Source organism: Onychomys torridus, chromosome 10, assembly GCF_903995425.1.
Source record: "Onychomys torridus chromosome 10, mOncTor1.1, whole genome shotgun sequence".
Classification (NCBI taxonomy): Eukaryota; Metazoa; Chordata; class Mammalia; order Rodentia; family Cricetidae; genus Onychomys; species Onychomys torridus.
The window spans coordinates 44500634-44513461 of NC_050452.1; the positions used below are offsets into that span (position 1 = coordinate 44500634).

General features: G+C 38.2%; 1 protein-coding gene across 1 annotated transcript in view; it reads right to left on the minus strand.

Annotated features, from left to right (window-relative positions):
- The window catches only part of Ube2k (ubiquitin conjugating enzyme E2 K), a 57670-nt gene that overhangs the window by 23543 nt on the left and 21299 nt on the right, over positions 1–12828 (minus strand). Inside the window, exons 2-3 of the mRNA XM_036200412.1 lie at positions 6278–6371; positions 151–209 (exon numbers count right to left, since the gene is read on the minus strand). Of these exons, the coding sequence (XP_036056305.1) occupies positions 151–209; positions 6278–6371 (153 nt within the window). The remainder of the gene's footprint in view (positions 1–150; positions 210–6277; positions 6372–12828) is intronic.

Here is a 12828-nt window from a genome sequence, read left to right on the forward strand (position 1 = left end):
TTGACCAGTGCGTGAAATCTTGTTTATTAAATTTAGTCACATTAACTCAGAATGCTGTAACTGAAATACATTGATATTCATATATTAATAAGGTGAGTCAAAAATACAAAATATTTTAAAACTCCATGCACAAAAGCAGGCTTACAATACCTTAGGGGGATTAAATGGATATGTTTCTGGTATTTTTATCTCTAGTTGATATCTTCCACCTAAAAAAACAGGAAAAAACAAAATTGAGAATGCTGATTGACTCAAATATGTGAAACCAAATACACTGAAAGACTATTTCAAAATATCTATTTTGTATTGAGTGTTGAGAAAATTAGAATTCCAAAATAAAATAATCAAAGTTATAATTTTATAAGAATAAAGCATAGAAAACTTTCACTGTATGTAATTATATTAATTAGCAGTAACAGAACTAGAGATACAAAAATACATTAACTCTACAGACAAACCAAGGTCAAATATTTTATTATTAATTAGTAGCATAAGGTTCAGAGGTCTTATTTTCTCTAGTCCACCTGGTAAGAGATACTAACAGGAAACAGAAGGTTTAAAAAAAGGAGAGAGGCAAGGAATTACAGGACACACAGTAGAGACAAACGACATAGATATGTCATTAACAAAAGGAAAATTCTCTGAACTAGTTCTCTCCAGAGTCTCGACCTTTCCATTTATGCCCCTAAGTGGGGCAAGGTGTGACAGACCTGTAACCCCAACACTTGGATAGTATATAAAGAAGAGAACCACTGGACAGTGGTGGTACACTCCTTTTAATCCCAGTACTAGTGAGGCAGAGGCAGGGGGACCTCTGAGTTCGAGGCCAGCCTGGTCTACAGAGTGAGTTCCAGGACAGTCAGGGGTACACAGAGAAACCCTGTCTCAGGAAGGAAAAAGAGAGAAAGGGAGGGAGGGAAGGAAGAAAAAAAGAGAAAAGAGAAGGGAAAGGAAAGGAAAGGAAAAGAAAGGAAAGGAAAGGAGAGCAAAAGAAAAGAAGAACCAGAAACCCAAGGCCAACCTTGGCTTCATAGAAAATTCAAGACTAGCTTGGGCTACATAAGACCTGTCTCAATAAAATTAAAAGAATCAACTTGTGTCCCTATCTTATATATCAACATTTTGCTTAAAAGAACAAAACAGGGAAGAGAGGGATCTCTGATTGGTATGTAAACTGAATAAAAAATTTTTCTTAATAAAAGAAAAAGGGAAAAAAATCGCAAAACAAAACAATAAACAGGCTCAACACTATCCTCTTCCAAGATTTTACAAAGTACTAATTGGCGATAATTTATATAAACAGAAAGCAACATTCTGTTTGGTTTTAAAGTTACCTTGACCAGAAGCTAAACAGGCATTTTGAAAAACTCTTAAAAAAAGAAAAAAAAAAGACAAACATAGCTGGGTTCTCACAAATGAAGTGTTCAAAATGAACCATGGCTCCATGTTCCTAATCAATGAAGGAGAGTTTTGCAATAGGTGGGACTGACTAAGAATACCCCTCTAAACTGGGTGTGGTAGCACATTCCTACAATGCTAGTACTTGGTATGGGGAGACTAGAAGATCTCCTGATTCAAACCCTGCTAACCTACAGAGCAGAGCATTCAAGGCCAGCCTGCCTTAAAAACACCTCTCCTTTACCCCAAAATTCTACCTCTAATTAACCTCCCAGTTTTAGATTTCATGACCCACTAACATGAAAGATTTGCTATTAAAAACAGGAAATAAAACTGTGCTTCTGAAATACACATGAAACAAAGGGATTTTTCTATTAATAATCAACGTATGAACTAGATTAAAAAAACTAGCCATGTAACTTAAAACTTAGAGATTTCACTACACTATTATTCCTTCATATTCATATGAAAAATAATGCATAATAAGAAGTATGCTAGTCGGCCAGGCAGTGGTGGCGCACGCCTTTAATCCCAGCAATCGGAGGCAAAGGCAGGCAGATCTCAGTAAGTTCGAAGCCAGCCTGATCTACAAAGGGAGTTCCAGAACAGCCAGAGCTACACAGAAAAACCTTGCCTCAGAAAACTAAAAGAAGGCATTATTATCATCAACCAATCAGCTCTTGATAAATGTTAAGTAGGGAACTGTTGTCAGTACATCAGGGGTTCTATCAATCTACCTTTCTCCACTGTTATGAATGTATGCATGTGAATCTCAGAAAAAAATAAAGAGCATTTCACAATACTAGGTTCTGTAAGCAACACCCACCTCTCCTCTCATGCAAATCCCAAGGTCTCACTATCTAGCCCAGGCTGGCCTTAGACCTGCAATTCTCCTGCCTCAGCTCTCCAAGTACTGGGATTACAGAAATGCAACATTATTCTGGATCTACAAAAGCTTTCTGATTCCAATTTTTTTTATCTTAAATTCCTTTGGTATGGTCCCTCTATTAAATGATATGTGAACCGAACAAGAAATCTGAATCAAGAACATATGGTGAAAGTGAAATACAAACAAAACCAGTCACAACAGAAGACAGAAAGACAGGTAAGAGAAAGGCACTGAAAAGAATTTTGTAACTATGGAGATGACCCTTTATATTAAGGGTTATAAATATAATTCCAAATACAGGTATAATGCAATTGGCTTGAATAATATACAGACTCAGGTTCTCCTTTCCAGTCGCTTACTACAGTGAGATTAAAACCACAGCCTATACTCACGAGGAAGTGGCTCCAGCGCATGTGCGCGCGCACACACAGTGCTCCCCACACAGGCCTCTCCTTTCCCTGCAGAGCCTCTCTTCTTCTGACTAAACTTCACCTTTCTGTCACAAAGCTCTTCCTTCTTAAAGGCCTAACATGATTTTCCAGAGTAGTTGAAGAGCCCAGAGATACTATGTAAATACTGTTAGACTGTGGAGTTCTCCAAATCTCATTTCTACTCCATGTTACACTGGTTTGTCTGGTATTAGACAACAACTTTCACAGAAAAATCACTGTAGCATCAGTCATGACATAAAATAATTTCCGCTTGGACAATGGATATTAATCATTAAGTTATCTCACCTGTGCAAACATCTCAGCCCATCAAAGCAGTTAATTGACGCTGGGTATTAAGCTCAAGGGCCCAGTCATACAAGTGGCCCCATCACTGAATATCTAAGGCATTTTTATAAGCACAATACACAACGACCTTCAATAAATATATTTACTTCTTGAGGAATAGCTTTTATTCCATTTATGTTTTACGCTACTTTATTTTAGAAACCAGGTCTTGCTATGTTACCTAGGCTAGCCTTGAACTCTTCGGCTCCAGTAACTCTCCCTCTTGATCACCTAAATATCTAAGTACAGACATACCACCACACACAACTTTAACAGCTCCCAATTATTAAACATTTAGCAACGTTTTCTTCTATCTTGTCGGGTGGGAGTGGGGCTGAAGCACATCCTCTGTAGCCTAGTCATTTCCAGAACTTAGGTATCCTAGGGTAGCCCTGAATTCGGGGCAATCCTCAGCCTCCTCAATGCTAGGGATGCAAGCATGAGCCCACTGTATCCAGAGAGACAACCGTGAACTTCAACTTCCTCCAAAGAGAAGAGAGGAAGTGGAAGAGAATTACTGAACGGCCATTTAAAGTCACAAATCTGAAAGAACTTTCAGACAAAAAGAACTAAATTAGTTCTTTACCACAAAGTTATTTAGGAAAAGGAAGTTAAGAAACCTGAGTAAGTGAAATGCAATATGGTAAATTTTCCATGTTTATTCTCCTTGATAATCTTTTTAATAATACAGATGAATATTTACAGGTAAACTTTTACTTTAAATTAGACCACAAACAAAAGCAGGCAGAGGAGCCACAGCTCAGTTAGAGCTTCTCCAGCAAGCACAAGGCCCTGAATTCTAAGCCCAGAATGCCTATCTCAGCTCCAAAAGAAAGCATCAGAAGGGAAAAACAAACAACTCATACCCTCAAAAACAAAACAGCAAGCCTGCCTTCCTTCCACGGTAAAGCAATTTTCACCTGTGCTCATATGCAGAAGGAAAAGTTTGACTTAACTGGTACTTTTCTTCAAATATTGCTTCAACAGTTTTATGATAAAAAGATCTTAAAATAATCTACTCTTCAGGCACTTGCCCCCAAATCATAAGAGAACTAATAAAAATACTGTCTTATTTTGAAGCAGCTACAGAAAGAAACAAATAACTTGTTTTAGCAAATTTGGACTGTTTTATCTTAGTTAAGAAAAAATACGTATTATCCACTTTTTCCAAGCTCACTCACTTAGGAAACACGCATGGCTAATAAGGTAACACACATTCATTCTACCCACTGAGCCAAAGAGGTCCCCGGGTATTATAAGTTTGCTGGAGAGCTCTAGAATAATAATACTATTTCTTGCATTTTAAAAATATCTGAACAATCTCAAAAAGCACTTCAGGAACAGTCATGAGGTTAGGGACATAGACCAGTTTATAACTTCTTGGGAACATACAAAGGCCTTGAATTTGATCCTTAATACCGCAAAGAAATAATAAAAGAGAAAAACAAAAACATAATTACAATACCTGCCATTAAAGAAGCTAGAAGAGCAAAACAATATTTGCTACTATGACATTTGATTTTTATAAGATAATTAAAATCTTCTAATGGATGTCAAAAGAACTAAATGAGCCAGGTGTGGTGGACCGTGCCTTTATTCCCAGCACTTTGGGAGGCAGAGGCAGGCACATCTCTGTGAATTCAACTCCAGCCTGGTCTACATAGTGAGTTTCCAGGACAGCCAGGGCTACACAGTGAGACCCTGTTGGGAGAGGAGGGGTGTATAACAAGCCAGACATATTAGTAGGTATGGAATACTTAGTAATATAAAATTTTTACACTTCAAAATTGGTGTCCCAGGCATATGGGTTGTGCCTGGGAGCCCAGCACCAGCCTCAAGCACAGCTCCCAGTCTGAGGACAGCTTAGGTCCAAGAGAACCTGTCTCAAAAAAATCTGAGGACAGGAGAGAATAGGGGGAAAGAGATAGGAAAGTCAGGCAAGGGTAGCTCACACCTATAATCCTTAGGAACTTAGAGAACGGAAGCAGGAGGACTGCTTCGAGTTTGAGGCTAGCTCAAACTACAACAAGAAAGACTTGCTAGTGACACTCTAATGATGCTCTAGCATCATGAATGAAAACAAACTTGGCCAACAATATTGAGTTCTTCTGAACTTCACTGCAGATTACTAAGAGCACTACATTTAAGGAAGCCATCAGCACCACTTCTAATACTTGGGGAATCATGATCTCCTCAAAAGCAGAAAGTTATTTAAAAGCATAGGCTTTGAAGTCAAAGGCAAGCTAAATCCCAACTGTTCCACTTAAGATGTTTGACCTTAGACAAATGACTTATCTCTAAACTCAAATTGTCTATTAAACAGGGATTAGTGTACTTACCTTGTATGATTAGGTGAAAACTGAATGAGAAAATGCATGTAGTGCTCTTACAAGGAAGAGCTACCACATAAGGCCATATGCTTTCTATTAAACAAATATTTGAATAGTTATTATGCCAAAAGCCATGGTTCTCCTACATGACCCAACTTGCAACAATACATGCTAATGAAGATTTGTCTAAGAAATCCAAATACTATAGGTTCTTCCCTTATCATATACTTAATTCCAGGTTCTAAAGTAAAGAGCTAAAGTCATAATTATGAATATGGAAATCAGCAAAGCTATTTTCTTTTTTGTATGTTTTAAAATAATCACTGAAGTGGTTTTAAATAAAGAAAATTAAGTATCTGAAAATCTGTATCATTACGTGACCAAATGAAATATGAAATGATAGGAAAGGAGAGCTTTAAAAGCAAAACCAACATCTTATTAGTCAAAATGTTAAGACAAGGTCTGTTATTAATCATATCAAGGGTATCTGAGTATATCTAAGTTCAAGGCTTAACATTCTATATTTAATCCTGTTATGCTATAAAATGTGTGGCTACTTTAAAAACAACAGAATTGAGACTAAGATAAAGAAAGAAGCATAGCAGAATAAGACATATGGAATGTTAAATTTTAGCCTATGCAACCTGTAACCTGGCTCTACAAAATGTATTTGAGAAATTTTTTTAAAAATCCGTTAAAACTCAGTTAAAAAAAAACACAACAAAAAACAGTCCAGTTAGGTGTCAAAATTTATCATCTTATAAACTGTAGTATATCCTAAGCCAAACATGAGTTTTATAGATAGATGTTCAAGATTACTCTGACTCAATCTTTCAGACAAGGTCTAATACGCACAATATTTTGATACAGAAAAAAGTACTTGCCTTCATATGGTGTGTCTGGAGGTCCTGCTATTTCTCCTCTTAATTCTGTAAAATTCTCATCTACAAGATCTACTTTAATTTGATTTTTGCTCGTCTTAAAAATAAACAGAAAATAAATGTTAGTTATACCAGCAAAAAGAAAGTCTAATTTAAAATATTACCTATGTTAAAAACCCATTTTTCATGTTTATCTACTTTAGTAAAACAAGTCAAAGCTCTTCTAAAACCTAAAAAAATTTTTTAATCAACACATTTTAACTTCGATATTTTTAATAAACCAGTACCAGTTTGAACAAGAGCACAAATGCTTGCTGACCTTGTAAGAATTATCTTACAGACAGATCACTCTGTTGGCCAATTCAGTGGGTGCTATTCATCTGTAGTGGACTGCTAAGATACTTTGTCTCTACACAGTCTCTGCTCAATCCCAAGAAAACAGATGGTTCAGTAAAAGCCATTTAGCTCTCCTTTGAATTAATCATAACAACTCTTAGATATCTGATTAACTGGTTAAATTACTATACCACCCACCGCAATGATAAACACTCTAGGCACAGCATTCTTTTCCATGGTAAAAGCCAAAATTCATTACTAGAATCTGCTAATGCCTTCAATTTATTTTTCTGCCTCATTCTAATGCCTCATTTTTCTGCTTCATTTTCTTCAATGACAACTATCTTCTAACTAAAACAAACCTACTTTTTACCTTATCTAAACCTACTTGCACTTAATGATTCTCAAAGTATTTTTCATAACCTTGTGACACACCGTCCAAGAGCCATGGTAACTTTAAATAATTCAGAACCACACCCAATGTGATTTACATTAGCATTCTTTTCTAAAGGATTTACCTGCCTGCAAATTAGCTCTCTTTATTTACCACCTTATGCTTTTCTTGTTATTTTATTGCTCTGCATACTGAACACTCTTAATTTACCAGTTTTCTTAATTTAAAACTAAAGACCTAATGTATAGGTTTTTTTCATTTGAATTCCATACTTTTATGTAAGTAACAGGCCTACATGTATGAAAGCAAGCTTCACAAAAGAGTCAACAGCAAGCTTGGTTTTTGTAAGCACCTTCTGAATGGATGGGCAGCAGGAATGATTGCTGTTTAAGGTCTTTAGTGTCTTCTTTTCACCTCTAACAGAAACCAACCAGTTTTACTGTCTGTCTAATAAATATTTTTAGCATAGAAATAGCATATACCTCAAAATCCAGGTTTTAAGTGTTCCTCACTCAAAGTATTTTAACAAAGGCACAGGATGAAAAACCATGACTTTTATGCATTCTAAAAGCATTCTAATTGGTAATGGTTTCTTTCATAACTGTCTATCTAAGATGACAGTATCTCATTTTTTTCAAAATATTTTGTTCAAAGATTATTAATGATAAATATACACGAGAAGTGTCTTCCTGTATCCTAGGAAATAAGAACTCTTTTTTAACTGTGGGGGAGGGCGCAAAAATGTGTATTTTAGTAAAGTAAAGAACACTGTGTCCATTATGAACAAGAGTCAGAACTGGAGGCACCGAGTTCTGCCACACAATCAAGCAACCGTAAGCACTAACTCCATACTTCATTTCTCGCACTAAGATGTTTAAGCAAAACAGTCTCTTGTAAAGCATCAGTGCATCAAAAATCACTACAAGGCATGCACAGTCAAACCTCTTCTGTGTAAAAGGAAGTAAGCAATGATAAAATGTTGCAGGACTAAAGAATCTAGTTAGAGTCAAGTTTTTGGAAGGGAAAGAGAAGATAATAAATTAGAAAACTTCTTTTCTTACAACTATCCCAATTCTCTGGTTAGTAAAATACTAAGTAAATAATTACTAATTTTTATACCTGTCCTTCTATCTGTCTACATCACCCCCATATTATAATTCAGAGAGAAAAATAATGGAATCTTTTTTTCACTCTAGAGAAAAAAGACTATTAGTGTATGAAGAATTTACTAAATCAGCTCAAGAAACTACCACCACCATGATGAATCCCATTATAAAGAGGCATTCTACATGGTGTAGAGTAGGGTCTTTATCTTCAGATAACTAAAAAGAAAATGGAAAGTTAAAAACTAGGATTTTTCAAAACTCAATTTTTCTATCAAGTTAATTATTCTTTAGAGCTTTACAGTTTGATTTACACATCTAATTATTTCACAATCCAAACCTCCCACTACCCCCACATCCTAACTTAAAAATCTGTGTGTAACTCAGGAACATTAGGAAACATGGACAACAGCCCTGGAAAAGGCATGGCCTCTTCAAACATGTGCTGAATCCTGCTCTGTCCCTGACTCGTGTTAGTAGTTCAGGGTATGTCACTGAACCCATAACTATATCAATTGTATTACTGAGCATTTATGTCTCACAGTCATTTTGATAACATAAATTTTACTATCTCTGTAATTTATGTCTTTTTTTGTTGTTTTTGTTTTTAAAAGGGGGGATAGTAGTGGTGCTGGGAATCAATCCCAGGATCTTTGGGCATTCGAGGTAAGACATCACCAGCATTATCTCAGAGTAAGTTATCTAAACAGACACTCCATCATTACCCTTGCTTAACAATAGCTACAAACCTTTGATTACAAAGCCTTGTTTTGGTTTTGGGTTTGTTGTTGTTGTTGTTTTTTATTTGGTTTTTGTTTGGATTTCTCTGTGTAACAGCCCTGGCTGTCCTGGAACTCGCTCTGTAGACCAGGCTGGCCTGGAACTCAGAGATCCGCCTGCCTCTGCCTCTGAGTGCTGGGATTAAAAGCGTACACCACCACCACCACCCAGCTACAAAACCTTATTTTATAACTCACTTCTCAGTTCTGCTACCAGACTAATATAACTTCCAAAAATGAAAAATAACATGTTACACATGAAGAGTACATCAGCCAGAGGCTGCAGTATTTACACAAACCCCTGAAGTGTGGTATTTGGGCACTGCAACTTTAGTGAGGATAACTGCAAAGTTGTTTTTCTATAACCTTGTAATAGTTCAGCACAAGGCAGGAGTTCTAGTCTCAGTTTTCCTGATTCTCCTTTGGATCTACAAAGCATTACTAATGCTTAAGCACAAAATAGATGGCCAGGCACCTCTTGAGTTTGAAGCTACATAGCAAGTCCTAGGACAGCAAAAAGCAGGGGGAGGTAGGGGAGATGAGTAAAAGACACAGCTCCTAGTAAGCAATATAATTATTAAAATAGAACAAAGCAGCATAGAACGTTGAAGATAATCTGTATGAAGCTAACTAGGTGAACATTATTGCTAACGAGAAAATGCAGAATCAGTTGGTAAGGGTGCCTAGAAGGCATGAAATCCTGGCTGGATTTGTGACCCCAAAACTAGGGAAGTGGAAGGAGAAGAATCAAAAATTGAAGGTCATCCTCAGCTACCCAGCAAATCTGATGCCAGCTTAGACTACATGACTTTGTCTCAAAAGGAGGAAATCGAGAAGAAAACTGGAGGAAAAAGGAAAAGATGGCCAGTCACATGGTTCAATGAGTAAAGGGAGCTGACACCAAAAGTGACAATTTCTAGAACCCAAGTGGTAGGAGAACCAACAACCCACACATCAAGACAAGCTGTCCTTTGATCTCCTGCACCCACATGTGCACCTGCACACAAATGTAAAATTAAGATGGTAAAAAATGGTGCAAGATGCAATGTAGTTCTAGGCTGGGAACAGGTATACAGAGCATGGCTGCAGCTTAAAGCTAACACTACCCTTCCCTCACCTCCAAAAAGGGTTGAGACACGTCTAATACATTTTCAGGGATGAGGGGAAAATAGTATAGAAAGCAATCCTTGACACAGCAATGCTGAGTCCAAGTATCAATGTGTGCTGCTACTGTTCTTTCAGTCTCTCTATGCAGACCAGGCCAACCTCAAACCTGTGGCAATCTTTCTGCTTCAGCCTAAGTGCTGGGGTTCTGATTATGTGCCACTATGCACACGTGGTATTGAGGATCAAAACAAGGCTTTGCAAATGTTAGGGTAAGCACTCTGCCTAGCTGAGATACAACACTAGCCCATAAATACTGTATTTGTTATTATAAGTACATAAAAGCCTGTGCATCACTTGCTTGTCTGGTGCCCATGGAGGGCAAAAGAGGCCACTGGATCCCCTGGAACTAGAATTACAGGGTGAGACATCATGTAGGTGCAGAGAATTGAAAGAGCACGTGCTATTAACTACTAAGCTATCTCTCTAGCCCAATTACTTTATTTTTTAAAGGTAAAAATTTTCAAATTCACCTTGCTTACATTTATTCTAAAGTGAAATTTTAAGCCAAATATCAAGCTGACATGGTAGTACATACTTATTATCCTAAACATTAAGAATGCTGAAGTATAAGGATCACCTTAAGTTCAGGGCCAGCCTGGTCTACCTACACATCAAATTCCCATCCAGATGAACTGCATGAACAGACCATCTTTAAAGGGGGTTGGGATATGCTGCTGGAGAGATAGCTCAGTGGTTAAGAACACAGTTTCCAGCATCCACAGGGTGTCTCTCAACTGTCTCTAACTCAAGTTCCAGGAACCCTAAATCACCAGCTGTGCAGGTGGTACACACACACCCACAGGCAAAACAGTATACACATAAAAACAAGAGGCCGAAAGAGGTGGTGCTTGCCTTTAATGTATCTCTGAATTCAAGACCAGCCTGGTCTACAAAGTGAGTTCCAGGTCAGCCAACAGTACACAGAGAAACCTTGTCTTAAAAAAAAAAAAAAAAAATTAAATAAACAAACGAATGAATGAATAGAGGGAGGATGGGAGAGAGGGAGGAAGACAAGACTACTATATGGGCATGGTATCCAGTACTCCTTCAGAAACAAGTCTATGAATGAAGCTGTTTGAGCATTCTGAGTTTCTAAGAAAGACCTCCACTCCTCCAATATATGAGCTGTTCTTGGAATGTGCTTTTGTGCCTCTCTCAGGTATAGTAAATAAGAGTGGGTTTGCTTCAGATTACCCATGATGTTACAAGCAGGGGTTGTCCTAGTGAGTGCATAAACCTTGAATTCATGTGAACTTTGCTAAAATGACCCTGCATAACCCTCCAAATACCCTCAGAATATAAACTGTCCTGAATAAAGGTGGCTATTTCATGAGACTCAAGTCCACCTATTTTTAGGCAACATTCTCCGAAGGTGCACGCCACCAACTAAGGCAGTAACATTCTTTTTTTGTATGCATGTATTTTGTTTTTCAAGACAAGGTTTCTCTGTGTAGCTTTGCGCCTTTCCTGGAACTCGCTCTGTAGCCCAGGCTGGCCTCGAACTCAGAGATCCGCCTGCCTCTGCCTCCCGAGTGCTGGGATTAAAGGCGTGCGCCGACGCCGATGCCGCCACCACCACCACCACCCAGCAAGCGGTAACATTCTACATCTGAGTTGCTTCCCTCCAGCCCTGGTATAAAGAAATTATTAATTTAAACCAAGTGTTGGTGACAAATGCCTTTAATCCCAGCATGGTCTACAAAACGGGTTCCAGGCAGCCAGGGCTGTTACAAAGAGAAACCCTGTCTTGAAAAAAGCCGGGCGGTGGTGGCGAACGCCTTTAATCCCAGCACTCGGGAGGCAGAGCCAGGCGGATCTCTGTAAATTCAAGGTCACAGCCTGGGCTACAGAGTGAGATCCAGGAAAGGCACAAAGCTACACAGGGAAACCCTGTCTCGAACCCCCCCCCCCCAAAAAAAAAAAAAAACCCAGAAAAAAAAAAAGGTGAGCTGAACCCACCCTGGGCTCTACAGTGAATTCTGTGCCAGCCTCAGCTACCGAATGAGAACCTGTCTGAGAGGAAGAGAAAGCACACCAGCAAACGGAGGCAAGAAAAAGGAAAGGATTTGATTCTCCACAAGCTGTATGAAATAAAGCTATTTTTTAAAGCTTAGCAGCTGCCATTTATTAAGTTTCAATGAAAGCTGGGACAAGTCCCACTCAGGACCTGCGGCTCCTCCCAACAAGTCTCACCCACCCTACCCTAACCCTCTCCCTCCCAGGAGCTGGGCTTCGCTTCCCTTCCCCACCTTCTCTTCCCTATACAACTTTCCAGGGCCATCATGTCTACAGAGCAGACATGGCCTCGGTTTTTCATTCACCATCATTTTCTTAAAATGTAATACACAATTCCACAGTACACACTGTTTACCTCTCATTTATTAAATCTCAATGACTTAGAAATAAGCCAAGATTTCTATATCAAAAATTTTTTTTGTGTGTTGGTTTTTGGTGCTAGGGATCGTGATACATGATGACAGGGGTTCTTGGGCATGATAACAGGAATTCTACCAGAAGTACACCTATAGTCCCTAAACAAATCTTTTAATTCTGAAGCATGAGGCATGTAATATTCCCAAAGAAGAGTTGACATGAAACTAAGGGACTAAGACATTAATTAAAAAAATAAAACAAAACAAAAACACACAAAAGGGACTGGCAAAATGGCTCAGAGATTTAAAACACTTGATACTCTCCATGTTCGGTTCCTAGCACTCACAGGGTGGTGGTTTTCACACCCATCTGTAACTCCAGTTCCAGAGGATTGGTACACAT